Source organism: Astatotilapia calliptera, chromosome 13 (assembly GCF_900246225.1).
Source record: "Astatotilapia calliptera chromosome 13, fAstCal1.2, whole genome shotgun sequence".
Classification (NCBI taxonomy): domain Eukaryota; kingdom Metazoa; phylum Chordata; class Actinopteri; order Cichliformes; family Cichlidae; genus Astatotilapia; species Astatotilapia calliptera.
In genome coordinates this window covers 26299870-26324604 of record NC_039314.1, presented here as the reverse complement: position 1 = coordinate 26324604, position 24735 = coordinate 26299870, and the positions used below count along the sequence as shown (strand labels likewise).

Genomic DNA, 24735 nt, shown 5'->3' with positions numbered 1-24735 from the left:
AATCCAGCTTTTTCCACTTCCAACATGATGAGGAATCCTTGGCTTTAAAGGTTTTCCAATACAGAGTACCAATCTGATATCAGAGTTAATGTCTCACTGTGAGAAAATGACTGAAAACCATCATTTTATGAGCAAAGTTTAATGAAACAACTTTCATTCTAACTTGACTAAAAATAACAAATACATCAAAGGACAAATTCACTATACTACATGCCAAAGATGAATACAACAGAATTAAAAAAATAAATAAATACATTAGCATTATCTGTTTAATTTATTTGTACTAGTCTGATTTCAGCCCACAGTGAAACCAACATCCCTCCAGCTCCTAGCTTACCTGATGTCTCTGACAGAACATAATCAAAGGAAAGTAAATAAGAGTACCTGAATAAAAGTAAATATGAGAGAGAAGCCAACGCATCGATCCTGTCCAAGCGCTTAGATGTTAGCTTCTTCCGTGCACAAAGAACTGCACAGGATCCAGATATCTGATTGGTGCATCCTGAATTTAAACATGACATCTGAAAAGCAGTTTAAAGACTTTTCTATACATTTCAGCAACACAACTGCATTCTTACATATTGGCCAGTTTTGATTTTAGTCACAATAAACTAAAGGCCTTTGACTCAAGTTCCTCAGACATGGATTAAGTTGTAGTCTTGGACTAAATGTGTTTTTTTCAATGCTTCAGTGAATGTTTCTCTTATTTTAGGACTAAGCTTAATTCATTTGTGGGAAACTGACTGAATATTCTTAACACTAGCTTTGGGGTGAGGGGCACGAAGGGTTAGCTGAGTGTGAGTGGGGTTAAGAAGAACAGATACCCCGAAGAAGTAAAATGATGTTAGAAGGTCTACTGGCTGAAAGATAAGCACAGCAAAGAAAAACTTTAATGCCAGCTCAGCCAAGATTAATTAAGGAAAAGATTTTAGGGTTTCTGCAGATAGTCGATGGTGTGATGAGTGAATATGCTTAAAATGGATAGGAACATTGCTGTGATCTTAGATGAATTACTATCTCCCAAAGGTAGAAACCAAACAACAAAGCAAACACAATTATCTCCACTGATTAAATATTATAGGAAACTTTGATAGGGTTTGCAAGATTAAAGAACCAAATCAAAAGATTGAGCCCATGGATTTTGGTACAAATTTCTGCCCCAGTTCTTTCATTCCTAGCTTTGGGATGCAGCTAATACTGGATGCTAGGACGTTTTCTAATATTACAAGGTAAAATGAAGCATTAAAATAACATATGAACAGGTCAGAGTGGATATGTTCAGAGGATTTATGGTGGGGCAGGTTTGAATATAGATAGATATGAAGATGATGGGACAGACAGAAAGAAAAAAGGAAGGAAGGAAGAAGGGAGGGAGGAAAGGAAGGGCGTATTAAGAAGAGTAATCAGCAGCAAAATCTTAGTGTCTGACTGCTCATACTGTGTTATAACTTTAACAGACATGCTCAAAGCAAATTTATTACTACAGTGGCATTTTAGCTGAGTGTTTTACACAATGAGGGTGCCTTCAGACCAAAACAAAATAATGCTTTGAAAATTAAATGCTGTAGAAAGACACCTCCAAACTACACATGGGAAACAGTATGGGCTTTCAGACAGTTTAACACTCTACTCTTCACTTGTTAAAACTGGCTAAGATATGACTGGCCTCTTTCACTCGCTCCCTCTTTTTCTATTCATCATACATACTCAAGCAACAAAGGCTCATCCCACACAAACAGACCCACTACTCTTTTTTTTCCCTCCCACACACACAAAGCATTAGTGTAAAACTTGAGCAAGAGTCAGTTAACATTAGTAAATGTGTCTTATATAACTGAGCCTATTGCAATAAGAAGCAGATGTAGTATCAATGTGGGCACTGAATTTATTTTCCCACCACGTCACTTTAGCTTCCGCATGAGTTTACTAGTTTTATTGTATCTATTTTTATTTTACTGAATTATTATGTGTGCTGATGTTTATTCATCAGCACACTAATGGCTCATAATTCGACAGACATCCCAGTCTAAAGCATCCTCATAATTTCTGCCTTGGAAAATTTAAAACAATCAAAGAATGATTTCTAGTTTTTTATATTAGTTAACTAAAATGCAGTTTGTTTGTTTTTTACTTCTGATCTAGTCTTGGTTTTTAAGTGTGTTTGTAGTCAACTGTAATAGCCTTAGGGCACTTACCACAAACATGCAAGTAGGGTGTGTTTTTGATGCTTTTGGGTGTGTTCTGCTATGAAACTTTAAGGCTATGGTCAAAAAATGTCAGTTTTGCTTAGTTTAATTTGTAACTGCACAAAGTGAGCAGGAGGCACCTGCATGACAGCCATAAAAAGAGCTGGTGAGATTCTGATCCTCTAAATATGAAGGAAAGGAGATCAGCATGTCCCTTGTCACCTCCTTTTAGCAGAGGATAAAGCATCCTGTATCAAAGGAAAAGAGATAATACCATGCCATAACTCATAGAAATGCACTATCCAGCAATCAATCATTATGATTGTGAAACAAAGCTGATGGGGTAAACATTAATTAAGTTTGTTTTTCTTTTAATTTGATAACCGCCTGATATGTTATCAGTCGTGTTATACCAACAAGGAAAATGATCAAAAGCAGGCTGTTGTGATAAAATCTGCTTCAAGGAGCTCTATGCATTTTTGGCATGTTCAGATCTTTACAGTTAACTGAAGGGTTGCCATAATTCATTTTTGCATCATTTCTGTCCAATACTGCATTTTCAGCCTTAAGGTTCTTAAGGTTCAGGCTCAGAAAGCTTTAATAAAGGCAGGAGTTACACTGGGCCATCTCTCCAGCAGTGTCAACTCAATGAGACACTTCATTTCACTCTATAAGCCATTTATTCCTATGTATTGAACACTGAAAAGCAAAGGGGGGCAAAGTATCTCAGATAAGGTTCTTGTAATTCATCTTTGGGATATTATACTGTCACCACACCAGCCCACATCAAGTTATTAAGGACATTTTATAAGCGCAGCCAGATTCTCTTCTCTTTCCCTAACTCCTTATAAATTATCTTTCAGGAGAGGGCTAAAGCCCTTTTCTCAAGGTGATCAGGAAAATGCAGCCCTGAAATTTCTCTATACAGACCCCAATTTCCTCAAGAGGCTTTACTTTTTCCAAGCTGCCATTTAACCAGATGAATAAGAAAAAATTTTAATAACTTGCCTGGTTAAATAAATGCCAGGTAAAAACTGATATTATGTGAAAGTAAGGCTTTACCCTAGCTTAGTTTCAGCTGATACCTCTCTATCACAACACACAGCCGTTTTTGACATGAAGTCATGCTGATGGTTTCTAAATGATCTCTTGATAGCTTTATTTACCTTTGTGTTTTTTAGCTCATTTTAAATACATAATTTTGCATTACGTGCCTTTAAAGATTAACATTAACCCATGAAAAGCTTATTGGACAGATGTCAAACTGCATAGCATTTATGCAGTCAAGCAAAACGCCTGCTGGATACAGCTAGGGTGCAAATGAAACCATTCGTTTATCATTGGCCAGCATATATATAAAAAATTAGATTCTGGTTGTATCGTAAATATTTGTTCGGTAATCAGTTGAAAATAACAATCGAACGTCCAATTAACCGACTTTACTCGTTACTTTCGCTTCATTTTTTTCCACAATTAGTGTACCCAGCTAAACTAGGTACCTGCCAGCTAGGTCTGAAAAAAGCATCGAGTTCGGTTATGTATATGTCAGTGACTGGGGTGAACTAACAGGCTGCCTGCAGCTGGAGTTTGGCGTTTTAGCTCTTGGTGGAGGGGAGACGACGCCCGACTCCTAGCTTCATTAGCAGTTAGCTTAACTAGCAGCCGCCGCCATTATAGCGGCCAACGACGGCAGCTAGCTTCCACCACTAACGCAGGCCCAGGGATTTAAGGGGCTTGTTTGGCTGTTTCGGTTCTTTTTGTTTATCGCGCTACCCATTACAATCAACTCCCATTTTGATTAATCTAACCGAAAATCAGTTCACGTCGTAAATCCAATGGCCAGCTTTACCGCAAGCTAACGTGACAGCTAGTGGCTAGCTGTGCCCACAACCTGCTTCCAGGGATACCAAAGGGATAACGTAAGTGTCGTTTGACGCACATAAACACGCAGTTAGTAAAATAATAATAATGCCTAATGTCTAAAATGAGACCTAAAAGTCTTCTAACTGCTCATGCCGTGAGAGTAGCAATCAGTGCTAGCTAATCCCATATATCTCCCTGATGTTAATTTGGGATGTCCGTAAAAAAAAAAAAAAAAAAATCTGTTCAAAGACTTGTATGCGATCAATGGGGGGCACAGCCTTGCGTGTGTGTGCGAACCTTTTTAATATTGTAAACACGGGTCAGCATCCCGATGCCTCTGTCGTTGAGGATGGTGAGTTTTTCTGCCAGTTTCTGCTGGCTGGGCTGGATCACTCCCCGAGACATCTTCTCCTCGCTGTTCGCCTAAATCTCCAAAGCAATCCAGTAAAAATTCCACAAATCTCCGCAGTCTTGTTCCGTAAAAATAGGGAAGAAATGGAAACTATGATTTATGTCGTTATTAGATTAAATTTCGCCCATGTTCAACCAGCTTCCTGTACTCCACCCCACCGTCTCCCTGCCTGTTTTTCTTTTTTTTTTTTCGTTCCCTGGATGAGGAGTTGTCCTGGTTTTCACAACGAGGCTGGCTAATGCTGCGTTCACGGACCCTCGTTAATTTTTTTTATTTTAAAGACTTGGCGTATACTTCCAGATGATGCTAAGATTTGTTTTTATAACAGAAGTTGGCAAATTCATTTGGTACACCACCTAAACATTAACAGCTCATAACAAAGTAGTTTAAATAAGTAGAATAGGGGTCTGTCACATCAACCGTCTGTATGTTCCCTTCCCTGGGCTCTTCCTTTTCTTCTTATCTTATCTTCAACATCCTTTTTCCATTATATCCACTCCTCCTCCTCTGTACATATCAAAACCATCTCATCCTTGCCTTTCTAACTTTGTCTCCAAACCCTTCAACCAGAGCTGTCCCTGAGATGTACTCGTTTAAAAAAAAAAAAAAAAAATCCTGATCATCCTGGTCACACCCAATGAAAATCTTAGCATCTTCAACTCTGCCACCTCCAGCTCAACCTCCTGTCCTTTCTGTTTGTGCCATCATCTCCTAATCATATGTCATAGCAGGTTTCACTATCACTACCTCTGCTCATTGCAGCTATTAAAAAATAAGTAGAAGAGTATATGACTCAATAAAACCAAATAGAATATGACAGGGCAAAAAAAAAAAAGATGAAAAATAGTTCAAAATCAAAATAAATGCAATAAACAGAGATAAAAAAAAATATTAAGTAGAAGTATAATTTTCTAGCAGTCAAACCGGGCCTTTAAAAATATAACAAATTTACTATTTTATTTTGAGCATTTGAACGTATCACATTGTGACGTAGCTTCCGATTCAGCTGTCAGTCGCAGGAGCTTACACTTTCTCACAGATTGTTTCGTTTTTTAAATTTTTTTTTTATCTTGTATTAAAAAAAATAAAGCTGTGATAATGTGAGATTCTACTGCAGCGATGGCATAAAGCCCTTTTAAGGCAACAGCGGTCTAATCTTTTGCGGAAATTTGATTGAATCCAGTCCATTTAAACCAGGTTAGTACAAAAGTAGAGAAACTAACGTGAGATGTGTTTACATTCAGACATCAGCTTCACTTGTTACAGACATCAGTGCCTTCCCTTTTCAGTTTAACATTTCTTGTGGCATACACAGTTTTAGCCCAGTTTGTGTAACTATACATTACCAATACTTAACAAATCAATTACAAACTTAATGCTTCAGCTAAATATACGTTTGCATGTTTCAGGCCAGTCTTGTAAACTTTGTTGAGATGCATTCACTGGCTCAGGAGATCCACGGCTTCGCGAAACACCGACTGAAGAAACAGTGCACGCGTGTTACCACAGTGACAGGCAAAAAGCTGCTGGAGAGGAGGAGTGATGGAGGAGAGGGAGATGTGGAGCTGGTTGAAGAGCTGGAGGATGGAAATGGGTGTGGATTTGTAGAAGATAACAGCCTGGACCTCCAAGTTGGTGTCATCAGACCGTTCCTCCTGCTGGGTAATCTCTGTAGCACCATTCTTACAAATGCTTTTTTTTTTCAGTGCTAATCCCACCACATGATTGCACTATTCTAGAACCAGATCGATATATCTGTTGGGCATTGTTAGCAGTTGACCTATTGGCCTATCACACGTATATATCTGCATATAGATTGTCTGATATGCACCAATATTTTCACAAGACATAACACAGAAATCTCTCATCGCTGTCTGCTGATTACACATAGAGTGTCAGCAGTTTTGCATTTTGAATATTAAAGCATGCAAATCTATTTTAGGAACCCTCAACAGAAAACAGTGAATCTGGGAATATGCATAGGTTCAACAGAAATTGACACAGTATCTGGGTCTAACAAGTAAAGTAGCTGCAGAAGTGTTGTAAACCTGTATTCTTTCTCATGGCTGGCAGGGGGCAAAAATAATTCAAGTTGTCTAGAAGTCTATGGAAAAACAGCCCTACTTCTCACTTTTTCTGTAAGCTCAGTAAACCCTTTCCTGATGGGTTTGTGGTCTCAGTCGCTAGGTTCAAGACTCATTTAACAGAGCATGATGGTCATTTTCTAAATTGTCATCCAGTTTAGCGTAAAATTAGTGATAAAACAGGGTATGTGGCTATCTTGTGATTTGTAAGTCAATATCCTGTCAAGCATAATTGCTCAGTTTTCTCAGTCGATTTCACCTATTGGCTTCTGAGTCTTAAAAGAGTCTAGTGTGGTGCGCCGGTTGAGATCGCTGGAACGAGCAGGCAACCATATGCCACAAGGCTGAGAGCGGATGACCCGGGTTCGAGTCCAACCTGCGGCCCTTTGCCGCATGTCTTCCCCTCTCTCTTCCCTCCACTTTCCTGTCAGTCTTCACTGGCCTTATCAAAGCTAAAGCCTTAAAAAAAATCAAGACAGAATGGCCCTGGTCAGATGGTGGATTCAAACCAGGACCTCCTTGCTGTGAGGCTAACCTGTGTAAAACAACATAGTTAAAGTAAAACCATCACAGGCGCATAGTAAGGGCCTTCAGCTGTGCAAACATTTATATATATATATATAAAGCGTTCTTTAGGGCAGCGGGGTTGAATAACTCTGAGTCACATGGCTCTGTTGTAACTGACAAGTTATTGTATGAGCATGCAGCGTCCCTCAGTTTTCACACGTGAACAAACAATTTGAGGAGAATAAGCGGCAGATATTTTCCACGCTTCTCCTTTGTCACGTCTAACACTTGGGAGAAAATAGTCCACTTCAGAAGCATATGCACTTCCGGAAGTACTCTGTGTACTTTACATGAAGAAGCTGCCTGGACAGAGCATGCAGGATGCATGTCACCCACTCTCTAATGGTACATTTACTGGAATATTAGCCATGCTTTTCACACAGTGATACAACTGGACAGCACACAGGCTTTTCATAGCAGGATTCAATATACAGTAAATGGTATAACATGGACAGAAATAAGAAGTTGATGTGATTTTGCCCCAAAACAAGATTTTAAAAAGCTTTTTTTTCCACATGGACATTTTACCTCTACCACCATCTTTACTGTTGCTGAACCTTCCCACAGATTTAAATTCAGGACTCTTATAATGTCTCTGTGCAGATCCAGTTACTGTGGCAATGACTTAACATTATTAATTCCTAATAATGGATAAATCATTGTTGTTAATTTTCAATTTGTCCAAAGATAAATGTTGACTTGCCCGTTTAGCTGGAGGATGCAGCTTTCCACATGTCAGCATGCATCCATCCTGAAGCGTCCTTGAGCTTGACATTGAATTCCCACCCTGCTCTGAGGTGCTGTTCACATCTGTAACTAACGCTGCGCTTTGACCTCACTGCGAGAAACAATCGACGAGAGAGTTTCTCAGCAGGGATCAATAAAATATTACATCTGTCTGGCTCAACAGAGGTGACTCTCTTCCATACAGTGATCCATGCGCTTCAAACATTAAAACCTGTTTTCATTCCCCAAAGTACCTCAGTGGTCACATCAACCTGTTATCACACTGTACAGGATGATAGGGCATGTGTTAATAGTTCTCTGATATTTTTGTAACTGCCTGTGAGAGTATCTCTGTTTTTTTCAGTGCTCTTGTGACAGATTTTCATTGTATATTCTGTAAATAGAGTACAGTACAGCTCTGTCAGGCTGGAGGCGAGTTCCTCTCTGAAGGCTTTGTGCAGACTCCCTCAGTTGTCTTTGGCGTGATGCTGTGATATTGCTAATATTTATAATGTGTTGCTGTCCTCTGGCTACAATCCACTGACAGTTATTATATTTTGACATACACATAGATATCATCCAATTTAAACCAGCTCCTATATCTCCACAATATCAGTTAAAAAAGTAAACAAAAAAAACGTTTTACGATTTTATATTTCTTGCAGAGTGTCAGGTCATGGAAATGACATTCGTTCCCCCTTTTAGATGCATTTAATATGAAGCTATAGCCAAAGAAGAGTCATAGTATAATAGTATGCCTGGCAACATTCTAAAATTAAAATAAACTACCTACTAAAAGTCTTTCAAAGCGTTCCAACCTACAGGTTTGCGTGTTTTTCATTTAACCCAAATGTCTCTAGTGCTGTAGAAAATTTGTTGAGCTTCTATTTTTAACGTGTATAAAGGCTGACGGCATCCCCCTGTTTCCAGTCTAGCTATGTGCTGGTGCTTAATATTTTTGATCTTTCAAGCAAATGCAATGTTGAACTGATTTGTGTTTGACTGAAGGTAATAAAACATAGGAAGTATCTCATATGAGCAACTTTGGAATCTTGAAACAGAACATTTTACTTTAAATAATTCAATAAATGCAATTTATTATTCTCATTTTTATTAGTAGTAGTAGTATTACAGCCACTGGCTTAAACTAACATTATTTTCCTTTGACCGTGGCCTTGAACATCTTTTGAAAAGAAACGCCCAAAAAAGTCTTCAAGAAAAATCCCTCACACACATACTGTAGGAGAAATTCCCTTCCTTTATCTGGAGACCTAAAAATGACCGTGTGTAGTGCATCTGATCTATGGAGGCAAAGATTGTTCCTCTTCTAGTTTTTAAGAGACAGGATGGAGATAAAAATATAAAAAATAGCAATCGATTAAGACACATTTTTTCCAAATCTCATTATTTTTAGAATAAAAATGGACTCTTTTTTCCCATTATTGATTCAAATGCATCTACAACAACATCTGCAGGCAAGAGCAGAGAAGTTATTCTCTGTGTGTGTGCGGGGTATTCATTGGGATGATCTGCAGTTTTTTTCATGGTACATGTCGCTTTAAGGGAGGATTCTCCCTCACCAATTAATAACACAGATACAATTTTCACTGATAAGCAGAAACATGTAATAATGATATACAAAAATAACTAAATGGAAATGCAGTGAAAATCAATAGAAGAAGTATCGACTTAATTTAAAGGTTTTGGGGCAAAGTCTGCCAACTAAAAAATGAAAGTGGCAAAACCTCAGTCACACAGGCCTGGAGACCAGTTGGTGATGCTCTGGCACCCTCAGTTGCTACGGGGGAAATGTACAGTGATGAAAGAAAGTATTTCTCTCCTTCCTGACTTCCTTGTTTTTTGTCATATTTGTCACACTAGAATGTTTCAGGCCATTAAACAAATTTTAATATTAGACACTGATAACCCGAGTAAATACAAAATACATTTTTTCAATGATGATTTCATTTATTGCAGGTCTGGGCTCTTTTGTGACCTCCTGGATGAGTTGTGGGTGCGTTCTTGTTGTAATCTTCATAGGCCGACTTCTCCTGGGAAGGTTCACCATCAGTTTTCTCCTTGATGGCTTTGTCACCCGTTCCAGACTGATAGATCACTTTGGTTCTCATCTGTTCTCGAGTTTCTTTAGCCAGTGGCATGTTGTGTTGCTTTGGGTTCACAGACAACTCTCTAGGTCTGCATAAATGAGGCTTTAGCGATTGATTTTGCAGTAGTGGCCAAAAACCAGCTGGCAGATAATCGTGCATTACACATTTTAACCTCGCAACTGGCGGTTTTCAACTTACCTCTAAGGCTATATGACTGGGGCCTAACTTTAATGTGTCTTCATCCCCTGTGCAGTAATTGTTACAACAGAAACAGTAACAACTAAACGCTGTTTTTGAACCCTCTCATGTTGGGGAGCTCTCTCCATTAATTTGATACTCACTTTTATTTTACTTTTGGTTTCTGTGACTCTACCACTTTACCTTATGCCTTCCCTTTTAACAACAGAGCTCGTTTTCTTTTGGCGGATTGTATCCACCGTTACTTTGTTTCCACTTTCCACCATGTCAGCTACGTGGGGAAAACTACAGGAAATAAAAGTGCTTTCCTCTTCTCGGTGAGAGCCAGTCTAATTGTTGACCACATTAATATTCAGTTGGCTATTATACTGTGCAATAATAATAATTTATTATAAGTTAAAAACATGTCTACCTCTGCTTTAATAACACCAGCACATTGAGTCTATTGATTTTTTAATAACATCTGCCACACACCACTAAAAATATGATGGACATCTGTCTACTCTTCTTTAGCAGACTCGCTGAACAAGGTCCCCTGTCAGACTCTTATTTAAAAAGTGCTCTAAAAATCCTGGCATCCTTTCACAGATGTGTCAGTGTAAATCGTCTCCTTCTATACTGATGAGACATATGGGCCGGAGCAGGCTTATTTCCAAACACACGCTCATGGTGCCAAACTCAGCACCATGAGTTTGGCATTACGTAAAAGTGGATTGGCTAATGCAAAGAGTGCAAATGTTGCTACTTTGAAGACAGTAAGCTGAGAATCCACCCTGGAAAGTCTGGAGCAAGTGCTTCCATCATATTCTGCTTCCTGCCCATATGTCTCCCTCACATAATTACCCAGCTCCTGCTACTCAAGACTTCCACTGCTGTCTTCATGAGGAGTTATTTGACAAATGGAAAGAGATCATTGCTCCATTTTAACTGTCTCCCTGCGTGATTTCCTTTCTCAGTTGAAACTGGAGTGCTGTTGCCTTTTTGTTTTTTACTTTATTGCCTGCAAAACAATAAGCATGGTCAAGGATATTGCAGAGACACAAAACAAATACAAAACAAACAAGACTGAATCATTATATCTATACCTGCTTGTGTCCCACAATGTCTGACCAGGGGGTTGCATCAGAAGAGGTGGGAAGGTGGTGGAAAAAATGCCAAAGTAATCATTCTTACCACCTCCATCACGGCTACAAGTAATGATAATAAATCAGTCGGGGTAAGTAGTGTGTTGGTCCCTGCCACTGGCAGAGAGGCAGGGACAGGGCACCGCCTGGAGCTCTAGAATGCCAAGGGCGGCGGAATATCTTTTTTTAATTAAAGATTATCTTTATTAAAATCACCCCTGTGTGATTAACACCATATTTTCCACTTGCTGTCATTTGTGTGGAGATATTTTAATTTATTCTCTCTGATTTTGGTCCTTTTTGAATCAACTTCAGAGCTCCATAGGAAGAGGCTGGCCCAGGGGGTTTGCTCCCTTTCAAAACCAGACCCTGAGGAATGAGCCAGTTTAGTAGGGACAGAATTCTTTCACTGCCTTCACTTCAGCAGGTTTTGTAAGTGTTCCTCATAAAGGCTTCCCTCATATGCTGATTGTCTGATTTGGTTTGCTTTAGAAAGCTAGTTGTGATTTCTTTCTTGCTTTGGTCTTAGTTCACCCTGGAGTAATTTGCTTTCAGTTATTCTCACATCCTTCCTATGCACGTCAGTGGAATGTTCACTGGTTAAAAGAATGACTTGTCCTGGAAAGGGTAAAGCCACTGCCTTGATCACTACCCTTTCCTCCAGCTCTGTGAACATCCTACCTGCCCCTTCTCCTACAGTTCCTCTGACCATGATGAAAAATGTATGCATGACAATTTACAAAACTCAGAAATGGCACTACAAAAATATTCTTTAAATGAATGTGTGTATTTCCTGTGGCATACGCAAAGGAACAAAGAAGCAACACCACCACAAACACAAAGTAGCCCACATGTCACATACATGCATGTGCTATCACCACTGGTAAAGATAGGGCCACTAGTGACGTGTAAACTGACTACATTTACTCAAGTACTTTACAGTACTTGTATTTCCAGGTCATTCTACTTAACAGTTTTTGGATGCAAATACTGTTTTTGTTCTTCATACCATTATTTTCAAGCTTTAAATAATTACTATTTTGCTCATTTTAAACTATAAATCTGCTGCTATACAATTCTCTGTTATTATAGTTGAAAGTTTCAGGCAATATACAGTAATTAATATACATACATAGTAATTAAAATCTTCTCCTACTGCAACATTAAAGTAATATACACATTAATGAATCCATTACCATGATATACAAATAAAGTAATGAAAACAGTCACAGTACATACATTGTATGTGATTGCCAAAACTTTTGTAGTATTCCATTTACTTATGTAAAGTATCTAAATATTTGGTTTCCCAATTAGCAAAATGGGTTTCAATGCTTTTCAATTATCAGCCTTGCTCACTGTGTTATTTTGCATGTAACTCCATATGGATGACTCCACAGCGCTGCTTATAAGCTTAAATATACGCAGCCAGTGATTTCTTGACCGGTGTTCTGTTTCTCACTAAATATTCAAATGTCCCGTGATCCACCCTGACTTGTTCTCAGTCCCTCTCTGTGTTCAGTTGATGAGCATGATCAGTTCCATTTATTTTAGATACAGTAAGGTGATTTAGGTGGGGACAAGTGAGCAGCAGCTATAATAAAGTAACAATTAAAAGGGTTTGTGAGTGGGAGAGTGATAGGGAATATATATATCTGCTAATTTATGTATATGTATATAATAATAATAATGATAATGATAGTAATGATAATAATGCAGTTTTCCACCTACACTCTATGCTGCATTATTTCTTTTCAAATTTTGCTGATGAAGGTTTATTGTCATGAAATTGTCTCTTCTCGCAAAAAGAATCATGAACTTCCTTCTCTGCAGTGACAGATAACTCTGAATAGCTACTGTATTTCAGCAGTTTTTAAGCCTAGTCGAGTGTGACTACATACACAAATCATCTGATTCCTATCCCAGATTTTTTCTGTAGCTTTAAGCCGTTTTGCTCTTGGTTTTTGCTGACTGATATCTTCCCCGCTTGGTACTGCGGCTGTTCAAAAAGGGTTTTGTGTCTGCATGTTTTCTTACGAAGTGATATTGTTGCTGATATCCTTCAGCTTTTGCTTTCCCTGCAAAACTTGGCACCGCTTTAAAACATCCTCATATCGATAGGGTCAAAGGTGTCCTTTTCATGAGATAGTTGCTGTTTCCTGGTCTGTTTGATCATCTGTAATCTATTAAATGCCAGGAAATACCTTGCCTTGTTTCCCCACAACCCAAAGTCACTTCTTTAGATCATTCAGTCACAGTGTCTGGCATTGCTTTTAGTTGTGAAAATTCAAGTTTTACTCAAAAAAGCAGCACCCCAGTAAAGAAATATGACCAAATGGTACATTTTACTTCTCAGAGGTGTAAATAAACACAGTGTGCTGAAAATATTTCTATTATTAAATTGGTTTAAGCAGTTTTACGGCTGAGGAATTATCATCATGCTACAGGAAGCTTTATTTAAACACACTTGGTAGGCAGATGCATGCCCCATCTGTCTGCCTTCTTATCGAGTTGTTTCTGTCTTTTCAGGCTCTCAGGATGCAGCCCACGACATTGACACCCTGCAGAGATATAAGGTCAGTGCAGAGGGATCAATAGGGCGGGCATGCCCTTGCTTTGTTGTGATAGCATGTGTAGTGACATGAGATTAGAGGCAGCTATGTAGCTGAGCTTTCCTGCGGGTCAGCAGCAGCCAGCGAATAGCCAGAGGAGCTTCATGACTCATGCAGTGACAGTTTAGCACAGTAGAGGGAGTAAATGATTACAGTAAGTCTCAGCGCTGCTCCTCCACATCAGTGAAATGTGACTAGTCCTTCTCTGCAGTGGCTGCTCCCAGGCATGGGCATATTGCTGCCTGTGCACTCTCAGGATGATGAATTGGAGAGATTACGAATACCTTCACTTCCTGTTTCTAGGATGAAACCTTGGCTGTCTAAATTCAGGTTTTCTTAGATAGCTATTAAACTCAGGAGATTTGACAGCCTGCCCAAAGGCACTTTCTAAAAACCTGCTCTTACCAGTAGAACAATGCCTTTAAACACTGCAGTGGAGTATTTTGTTGGTAAATCTCACATTGAGACTGGCAGAATGTCAGATCTACTCACTGTAAAACGGACATATTATAGATATGATGCTACAGAGAGTAGAACGTCCATTTCCCAACCCAGCAAGAATATACTGGATAGCAGATTTGGTTAAAAAGTGAAAGGTGAAGAGTAGTCTTATTTTTAGAACTCCTATGGACAATCATGAAACAACCTACAGATTCCTACTTTTAGCCAGGAGGCAGCTTTGCAAACCATCCATTACCCAGTTAGAACCCCAAGTCACACGTTGATGTATATAAATGACAGAAGCGTGTTTTGTCAAACTATTGCCATCCTTCAATAGTTTGTCTGTCTGTACTAGATGCTGGGTTGATCAAATATCAATAAAACTAAAGACACACTCTAAAAATGTCATATGTGTTTTTAAAGGCCTAGTTGCTCCAGGCAGGTTTAGCCAAAGAAAACAGCACCCAGTAGACATCTGGTGCTTGGTTGGTTTCCTGTAGTCATGGTTTTGATAGTGATCAACTCTCTGGTTGTCTGGCTTATTGCAGGCACATTTTCTACTGCTTGAAGTCTAACTGCGTTTGCCTTCCTATTCACTTTTCCATCTACAAAAAACTCCCACGTGGATGTCAAAAGCCAGACATTTAGCATGCAGACATAATTCTATTATTTATCATCATTGTGCCGTATGTCATTTTCTTTATTTTGAAAATCCACTGTAGGCAGCAACTACATTAACTGTGGTTTGTCAAAAGTGCATTTTATCCACCAAGGAATATCTGTAATAATGAAAAAATTATTGTTATCTAATCGGAACATACAGGGATATTTTAAAAGCTCAATCAATTAACAAGGTAAAAATGTTTCTTTTTACCTTGTGTGGCAAGACTCAAAACTTCTCTAAAACGAGGTTCACTTTCACTTTTAGCCAACATTACTTAAATAGGAGGAATAAGTACATCTGTTGGGACTATTTACAGCTACAGATTTATATATATTAAGTGTGAAAGTATTTACTGTAGCAGCAGGACAGAAAATAAACCACACTGTGTGTGTGTTTGATATGTTTTTAAATACTTTTTAGGCAATAATATAGCTCTCTGGCATACTGGAATGAGATTTATCAGACTTTGATACACACACAATACTTCCGAGAAGGATCATTTCACTGTTGATTTTGGCCTTTAATGGGATTTGTTGTCAATAATAAAAAATATAGTGTAACGCCTAACTTGTCTCTTAACGCGGAAGAGGATGTTAGATGATACAAGTAGTCTAAAAGCAGAGCACATTAGTGCGACGCTGAGATGTAACGGAGGAGAGAATTTAGCCCTCTGAGGTAAGCTAAATTTAAGTGAGAGTAGACAGATACTGCAAAATGAATTGGAGCCATCTGTCTTCTTCCCTGCCTACACTCGCTCCCTCTTGCTTTCCTCACCCTTTCCTCTCCATCTCTCTCCCCTTTCCTTCTTTCTCCCTGTGCCTCTGCCCTCTCTCAGTCACATTCAGCTTGTGTCATGTCATCAATATGGCTGACAGAATATCTCTCTTACTCTTCCGTCAAGGCAAAAAGAGCTTTTAAAGCAAGTCAATGCTCAGGGGTCATTTGCTCAAGGAGTTTCATGTCTCTGCACCCACTCCCTCTTCCCCATGTCCCCTCTGTCAGGTATCTCATGTGCTAAATGTTGCATATGGAGTCGATAACCTGTTCCCAGATAAGATGGTCTATAAGACGCTCCAGATCCTGGACCTCCCAGAAACCGAGATCACTTCCTACTTCGAGGAGTGCAGGTCCTTCATAGATCAGACTCGTGAACAGGTACGTACACACAGTTAGAATAAAGTCATCCACTTCTATACGTGGATGGCAGTTATGGCGGCAGAGTTCTGCAGAGATGATGTTCTTTGCAGGCCAACCCTGGCATTGCTTTGGCTCAACTGACTATCCATAAACTTATGATTATTACAGAAATAAGCCCTATGGGATGTAAAGTTTTTGACACTTACACTTTGTGTTCAGCAAGATGAACTCCACAAATTTCTCCAATATCTTTTTGAAGCATAAAATGCAATCGCAAGACATGAAAGACTGATGTTAGGCTAAAAGGCGTGACATTAATGCATTTAATGTCACGCTTTTAATAACTTTAAATGTCTGCAGCCTTTATTATCCACAAACTTTATATCAGACATCTAACCAAAAATCCCTTTTAAGAAAACTTAAGAAAGCTGTTGTTTTTTATCAATACGTATGTGCATTTTCTTTCATGTGAATTTATAACTTTAATCTAGATCTAAAATCTGAGTTATTCTGGGAATATTACCCCTACTCCCCTTGCCCCTTAATTCTTTATTTTCTTTACCATAAGTGGGCCAAGGCGGGAGGGCTGGTGAATGTCAACAGGATCACAGATACCTGTGTATCCGCAGAGTGGTCACAGTGCCCACCCATGCTTCTCGTTGTCCATCACCAACGATGCCTGCAGTGAACACAAGAGCATCAGAACTGGGCCATGGAATAAATGACGTTGGGCTAATTTTCTTCCCAGAGACTAAAAAAAGCAAGCAATATTTAAACCAGCTTTTCCCAAACATGCTACTTTTATTTTGACAGCTTACATTATTTTACTTCCTCACACAAACAAAATGGTTTCTAATGATGATGTTAATAGTCAATTGTGTATCCTTTTTTGCTTCAACGAGTGTTGCACATCCTCAGCTTTCCCTACCCATTTTTCTTTGGCCAATATCTCAAGCTTCTTCAGATTTGATGGTCTTCTGGCATGGACATTGGTCTTCAGTTTACCTCAACTATTTTCAGTGGGATACAAGTCAGGACTTTGTCAGTAGGATTCACCTTGGAGTTCACCAGGTGCATGTTTTGGGTAGATAATGTTGATTTCTGATTAAATTATTCCTAAATTGTGAAAAAACAACTTGGAAGATGAAGGCTGATGAACCAGACCCAATTTTTCTGCAGACTGCTTGAAGCTTCCTTTACAAATCTCCACATCTTCTTCTTTCTTTATGTTTTCTTCCATCTTGATGAGATTCCCAGTTCCGGATGCACTGAAGCATCCCCACAGCATAATACTTCCACCACCATATTTCACTGTGGGGACAGTGTTACTAGGGTCTTAAGCCTCTTCCTTCTTTCTCCAAACATAAGAGCTCTAGTTTCGTCTCATCGGACTAAAGGGCGCGCTTCCAGTGAGCATAATCTTTCTCCGGGTTATCGTTAACATATTTCAGTCTGGCTTGAAGTGCAGAAGTGGAGTTTTGTTGGTCTGCTGCCTTGCAGTCTATTCCTGTGAAGGGTTCTAGTGATTGTCTTCTCTGTGACTACAATCCCTGATTTGCCTAAGTCATTCACTAGTCTTGGCAGTTGTTCTGGGGTCTTTAGACACATCTTTCACCAGTTTTCATTCTAGAGTCTTTGAAATATTTTGCTTCCTACACCTCTGTCAGGCTTGTTCTGTACTTTGTGGCTGTCTTTGAATTTCGTGATGATACTTCTCACTCCTGTTTTTGGCACTTGGAAATGCTGTGATAACTTTGTATATCCATCTCCTCCTTTGTGAGCATCAATACTTCTTTTTCTCAAGTCTAAGCTGATTTCTTTTGTTTTTGGCAAGGTGCTTTCTCAAGTGACAACTCAAACCCTTGCTGAAGTTTTTATACTGCGAGTACAATGAAAGTTTTAACTTGATTTTAAAAGCTTTGAGCATTACAAAGTTCACATCATTGCACAGCAGTGGTTTGTTCTATGGCTCAATAAAAAGGTCAGTTTATCAGGGGGGTAATAATATTCACCCTGGTATTTTTTGTTGTTGTAATTGTGTGAAAATAAAACTGATGTTTTCCAAGAACAATTAAAAAAAAAATTAGTATGCTTAGAAATGCTGAATTGAAAATGCTCTGTTAAATTTTTTTGACAAGAACTTTAAATTTCATGTTACAGGACATCTTACCCACAATCAATTCCTGCTCATTAAAATAGCACAGTTCATTCGCACGTGCCTCAATGATGCAGCAGTTGGTCGTCTATAGTTAGTACAAAACACTGCAGCAAAGCTCTTCACAAACCCATCGAACACATTACTCCAGTCCTCGCAGAATTACCCTGGCTTCCCATTCCTACAGAATCCAATTTAGGATTTTATTGATTGCTTTTAAACCACTACATGGTATGGCTCCACTTAATATCTCAGAACTCTTAACCCCCTGTTTCTGCGCCCGAACCCTTCGGATCAGAGAATCAATGGCTGCCACTGATTCCACGGTCCAGGCTTAAAATGAAGGGGATCCACATTGTTGCTGTTTTAGTTGCACCGCTGTTGAACGAGCTTCCTCTTATTATTAGATCAGGTAATAAATAAGATTTATTATTTTAGCTTCTGTATTATCAAGTAGACGATCAGTCCATGTGTGTTACCGCCTGCCTGGACACTGGTGTCTATGTACACCCCTTTTGCGACTCTTGTGGCCTCTCTGAGCTTGATAATGCAACTGTTCTGCAAAACTAAATTACAAATGATTTCAGGAACATGACAAAGCACCCATGGTGTCGACTTGGCTTTGCTATTTCCCAGGCCTCAAACCCCACCTTGCAACCTAGAGGAATTAAAGGATCTGCTGCTAATGTCTCAGTGCCTGACAGCTTCAGACGTCTGTGGAGTTCATGCCTTAACAGGTCAGAGCTGATTTGGCAGGCAGAGGGAACGATGCACAGTATTAAGCAGGTGGTTTTAATGTTGTGGCTGATTGGTACATATAAACGACAAACTTGTCAGCTTTTATGGTTTTGCCAGATTAAATGAAAATGAAAAACAACACCAACATAAAAAAAAGAAAATCTGATCTATTTAAAAACTCCTGCATCTACCTTCCCTGAGGAGATTCATGCAGCCTGAAAATGCCTTCTTTCATATCTGCTGGCTAATTTAACATGTCAGTGTGCGCACACAGCTATTCTGCTGCCTCACTGTGATGCATTTACACACATCTACAGGAGGCAGTTATCTGCAACTCAGCACAAAGGTGAGGTAGCAGGCCTGATTACCTTTTAAAAGCTTATGCTGGGGTCATCTAATGTAGTCTGCAAAGTAACATTTTGTGTGCTTTAACTCAATTTTCTCCTCAGTGATTTTACATGTTGTATGAAATACTTTTGAAGGGATTATTTGGCACGGACTTGCATCTCTTTCTGCTTGTGTGTGTGTGTGTGTGTGTGTGTGTGTGTGTGTGTGTGTGTGTGTGTGTGTGTGTGTGTGTGTGTGTGTGTGTATTGACCGTAAGCAGAACATAATGTGATGTGAGCGCTGATATGAAAACACTCAACTGGAGCGCAATGAAATAACAGCAAAACAAGAAACACTGACAAAACCAAATTAAGTCTCTGTGTTTGCTGTGATGGATTATGTAGCTCAGGCAATTTTCAGTCTGCAGAAGTTTTCTGTAGTTTTCTTTTGTAAAGAAGGAAAACAAGACCTAATATGTAACAATGCTGACTGAAGACACCAGCACAGATATTATAAGGGCAGATCAACCATTCTGAAAGATGGAAACTTATAAAAGAGAGGTCTTATACAGCACAATACAGATATTGTTCTGTGTGCACTTCAATAAATTGTATTTTTCCCAGTGGAACTGCTGGATATTGTTATATTTAAAAAAAAAAAAAGAAAGCACTCTGATAGCATGCCACTTGCAGCAAGATCATTTAAATATCCTCTCCTTCCTGGGTACTGATGGACAGTAAAAATCAAAACTGCACTCACACGTTCAGTTCCACTTAATTTCAGCCTGGAAAGAGACTTCATTGTGCGACGGGAGATTTCGCTGTGAATAAAAGAGACAAAAAAGTGTCAATACACTGAGCTTCAGAAGTGAGCCGTGGGCCTGCACGCAAGATGTGGCTAGACTTTTAAAAAATATTTCCAGCAAGGCACTTTAGGCAGTAAAATAATTACATCAACATTAATATGTATCACAGTGCAAATTTTTGACACATTCTCACACAGTCCCAGATGCAGATTTGCTCTCTCTCAACTCGCTCTACATCATCCGTCTAATGCTCCTTCAGGAATATTAAGAAATCAGAAAATAACAAAATACAAAATACAGTGAAATTTATCTTTAAGCTTTAATAAATAGCATAAAAACGTATTTATTCACCTTTACTCACGACCGGTATGTGGCCACATAAAAAGCTCACTTTGTGCGCTAACATTAAGAGAAATCGTCGTATGAAAATCTTTTGTGAATCAAAGTTTTATTTATACCATTCAAATTCTTTTTAAAATTTTGTTTTAGTTGACAGATTTCTTCTTTAGAGACAAAGTGATCTTTGTGAACTTAGAGTCACCCTTGTACTTCAGTGTAATGCTTTTACTTAACTCTGTTTTACTGAAGTGGGGAGTAGAAACCTCAGCCATACGGTCATGTGAAAAAGAAAGCATGTCTAAGAAAGCATATCTTTCATTTCTAAGGTTTCACATGTCAGGACATAATAAAAAATAATTAGATCCTTTGCAGAAGAATGATCTTGTTCATTGTGGAATAATGGACGTAAAATTCTTTGGAAATGCCCTTAAAGCCCTTCCCAGATTGATGGGCAGCAACAGTTGCTTCTTTAACATCATTGCCGATGTCTGTCCTCCTTTGCATCATGTTAACACACACACGAGAATGCTGCAGATGAAACGTGCATTTATAGAGGTGGTCACACTTTCTGATCATCAGTTCATCAGGTGCATCTGATTACCAGCAGCTGACGGCTATTCACCCTTTTAATTCCCAGGGAAGCTTAAAACCAAAGTGTACACCTCAACCCAATTGAAATGCTGTGACGGGACAAAGAACAAAATTGTTCCACAAAAAGTCCTAGAGAAAACAAATGGTGCTAAAGATGGTCTTTCACACACTCCTGCATTTTGGCATCTGCATTGATTTTTGTTAAATGAATACAGTTTAAAATACTAAGTCTTGTTGTTCATATGAGATTGTTTGCCGCTGTCAGCAGGAGCTGACTGTGTCTTGAGTGAATAGTGGGACCCAATTGCAGACACGGAAGGAGACGGAACTGCGTTTCAAATAAAAGACGAGCCGTTTATTCAGGCTGATTAAACATGAGTACAAAAATAAAGCAAAAAGCGAACAGGGGCGAAAACTAAAGTAAAACCTAAACTGGGGAAATTAAACTGTGGTAACTATAATTCAACTATAATAACTATGACAACAGATATGAACATGATTCTGACCAGGAACGTGCGAGAAACTGTGATGAGGAAAAAAAACAAAACAAAACACAAGGACACAACCTGAGCAGAATCATGAAGTACATGGAACTTGATGTGACGTGATGGGAGCAAACACAGACAACCTGACAAACACTGAATGAAAACACACACACTAAATACACACAGGAGGTGTTAAGGGGAAGTGGAAACACATGAGGAAACAGCTGACACAAATTAACATAACAACGTCACAGGGATAGAGTAAAACTAAACACATTGAACAAAGAAACACAAGACTTTCAAAATAAAACAGGAAACATGGAGAGACTTAGATATGACAACACAGGCTTGACAACATGAGACATGCGGACAAGAAACACATGACATATTGACACAGAAGACAAGAGTAGACTGGAAACCTAAACTAGAATAAGACTAAGAAGAATAAGAAATCAAAAATACAAAATAAACTGAAAATGCTCGGTCACAGACCCAGCACCTGACATTGTTTCTACTTTTAAGACTTGCTAAGGAACAGATAATTGTTTTGAATAACTGTGTACTAGTTTTCATGGTTTTTAAATGCCTTAAAGCCTCAAACTGATCTTGTAAATGGCTAAATGGTTGTTTGAAACTGACCAATTTTATGTTTAGAGTGTTATATATTTTCTTTAGTAATTTTAATTTACCATGAGGACAGGTTGTGATTGAAGTCGAGATGTGAAATCCTGACTTTTCTTAATGTTTACTGTGTCTGTTTTTGGTCTTACAGTCACATTCTCTTTCCACAGGGCGGTGTGGTGCTGGTCCACTGTAATGCTGGCGTGTCCCGCTCTTCCTCCATCGTGATTGGGTATCTGATGCTGAGGGAGGAGCTTTCATTTGATGATGCATACAGCCAGGTTAAGCTGGCGAGGCCATCGATTCGCCCAAACCCCGGCTTTTATCAGCAGTTACAGAAATACAAATCCTAAGGGTCTAAAAGTCTGTTTTTTGCTTTTAAAACTGTGTGACAAAATCAAAATTATAACTGGAGCACTAATGGGAAGTCTTTGCCCTGTGATAACATCACAAACATTTTTATGTGGGAACTATTTTCTTTCTACTCAATTACACTCGCCAACCATTTCACTTTCCAGGAGATAGTTTTCAGCTACTTCTAATGACGCTCATGCTTGTGACAGGGTGACGGGTGTCCTACTGTGTTGAGCAGCACTGTTAGCTAGCTGCATGCTTGTTTAGGTTGGCAGATGTAGAAAGCAAAAACAAGATAGTTCCTTTATAAAATGACATGGCCTGCCTAACCAGGCCAATATTTCTGGAACGAGACATCGCCTCTGAGTGTTTTAAGTCTTCATTAAAACACCATATGGCAACTGCCATTTAATTCCATTATAGTAAGAAACAGCAGACATTTCTGTAGTCAGTATCTCCCAAACTGTTTGACTCACACTAAAACAGTCTAAAAAGACAAATATGTCTACAGGGCAGAGGAAGAACATGAGCATTTGATTTTACATGCGGCTCCCCTTGAAACATTGCAGTTTTGATTTTTATGTAAATGAATCTGCCGATAAGTAATAAACATTTGCATGCCTAGTGCTAGTAAGTGTGTTATTTTTAAACTTCAGCATTGTCTCTTTGTAATACAGTTGAAAAAATATGGTTAAAGCTCTACTGGGAAATTGACTTACTATTTGATTTGTTAATGTTAGACACAGCTATTTGCTTTGCAGTATAGATTGTCTTCTAATTAAAGACGCACCGGTTTTCCTGAGGTACTACTTGATACCTTTCTCAACTACACAAACAAGTACACCATCAATTATAATGATTGCCCTCACTGCAGCGTTGTCTCTATCAATTTCACAACTTTGCAAAGTTGATGTGCTAACCCCGCTCTCCTGAAATAATTAGCTTGTAATTAGCTTGTTAGATAATGAGGGAGAATCCAGTTGGCTCGCATGCTAATCGACAAATACCGCTGGGGTGAGCTCCTAACACTGCAAACACACAGCACACAAAAGTATTATATCCTAATGTTCACCGTTTGAATGGATATAAAGGCTACAGGCCAGATGTGTGTTTGTTGTTCAGCTGGCTGAGAACGTTTACAACGGATTATTGTTACATATTCATGTCCAGAGTGTTGAAATTACCTCAGTGTAGTTTAAATATAATGTAATATTTGTAAGACAACTTAATCAGCAATGTTAGGGAGTTCAAACTAACACAAAAGCAAGTGAATATGCCCCTATAACTGCTTTATTTCCTTCACTATCTCACAGATTTCTCCAGTTTTAAAAAGTAATTTTTAAGGCTAGACTATTAGCTCAGAGCACTGAGGCAGATTGAGTTCTAAGGATGGTAATCTCAATGTCTCGGTCCACCGCTGCGGTCCAGAATGAAGTATCTGAATGGGTATTGGATGGATGGGAGCGAGACTGCACCCAAAGGAGGAATCCTAATTACCTGAATGCTTGCTTGGCTTTTTCCTCTAGCGTTGCACTGAGGATTGCATTTATGGTTTAGCATAAAATGTTGACAACTGTTAAGAGTTACCATTATATTCTCTTAACTTTTAATTCAGCATCATCATCAGGTTACGGTGTGTAAGAGTAAGGTATCATTTGTTGGTCCCTGCGGGGAAACTCATTTGCTGCATTTAACCGTATTATATTAGCAGCAGTGGGCAGCCATTGTACAGTTTCTGAGGACATAATCCAGCTGTAAGTCAGTGTTTTAATCAAGTGCACAGTGACAGGACCTAATGTAGCATGTTTTTCATAGTGAAGCTCAGAGCTCACAGGGAAAACCTGCACAAGCACAGGGAGAAGATCCCAACTCCAAACAAAAGTGCTCCAAATAGAGTTTGTGCAGACTCATGATCCTGTAACACTTCCTCAGCAGACTGATTAATGTCTACTGGAGGGGTTAAAGGCTTCTTTTTAGTTATTGTTATTGTTAAGTTAGGGGTGGTTAGAGGTGCGCAGATGGATCCAAATATCGAACGTATCAATAACATTGCTGGTTTTGGTATCACATGAATATAAGCGCTATAGGATTGATGTGTTTGTGATGATGTTTAGAATCTTATTTGCTATTTTTAGTTCCTAATAAATAAAACAAAATGTTCAATTTGTGAACAATGTACACAGTTAGAATCAAAAAGG

General features: G+C 38.9%; 2 protein-coding genes across 7 annotated transcripts in view; one reads left to right on the top strand and one right to left on the bottom strand.

Moving 5' to 3' along the window:
* The window catches only part of LOC113034659 (nck-associated protein 1), a 37442-nt gene extending 32716 nt beyond the window's left edge, over positions 1-4726 (bottom strand). For 3 of the 5 annotated variants that reach the window (XM_026189461.1, XM_026189462.1, XM_026189463.1), the window contains exon 1: positions 4347-4726. In XM_026189461.1, coding sequence (XP_026045246.1) covers positions 4347-4454 — 108 coding nt within the window. In that variant the 5' untranslated portion in view covers positions 4455-4726. The remainder of the gene's footprint in view (positions 1-4346) is intronic. The other 2 variants (XM_026189464.1, XM_026189465.1) reach the window with 1 other exon arrangement.
* Positions 279-23161, top strand: LOC113034660 (dual specificity protein phosphatase 19-like). 2 transcript variants are annotated; one of them, XM_026189468.1, is made up of 5 exons: positions 279-4105; positions 5871-6123; positions 13798-13844; positions 15988-16140; positions 22354-23161. In XM_026189468.1, the coding sequence occupies exons 2-5, from the start codon at positions 5895-5897 to the stop codon at positions 22534-22536; spliced, it is 612 nt and encodes a 203-aa protein (XP_026045253.1). In that variant the 5' UTR covers positions 279-4105; positions 5871-5894; the 3' UTR covers positions 22537-23161. The 2 variants fall into 2 exon arrangements, with proteins under 2 accessions (XP_026045253.1, XP_026045254.1); XM_026189469.1 differs by lacking the exon at positions 279-4105 and adding an exon at positions 5423-5658.
* The last annotated feature ends 1574 nt before the right edge of the window (positions 23162-24735 follow it).

Excerpts from the sequence above, each read along its gene's own strand:
- LOC113034660 (XM_026189468.1), top strand. The coding sequence starts at position 5,895 with ATGCATTCACTGGCTCAGGAGATCCACGGCTTCGCGAAACACCGACTG. Across the intron at positions 13,845-15,987 it reads ACACCCTGCAGAGATATAAG|GTATCTCATGTGCTAAATGT; the intron begins GTCAGTGCAGAG and ends CCCCTCTGTCAG. Across the intron at positions 16,141-22,353 it reads TAGATCAGACTCGTGAACAG|GGCGGTGTGGTGCTGGTCCA; the intron begins GTACGTACACAC and ends CTCTTTCCACAG.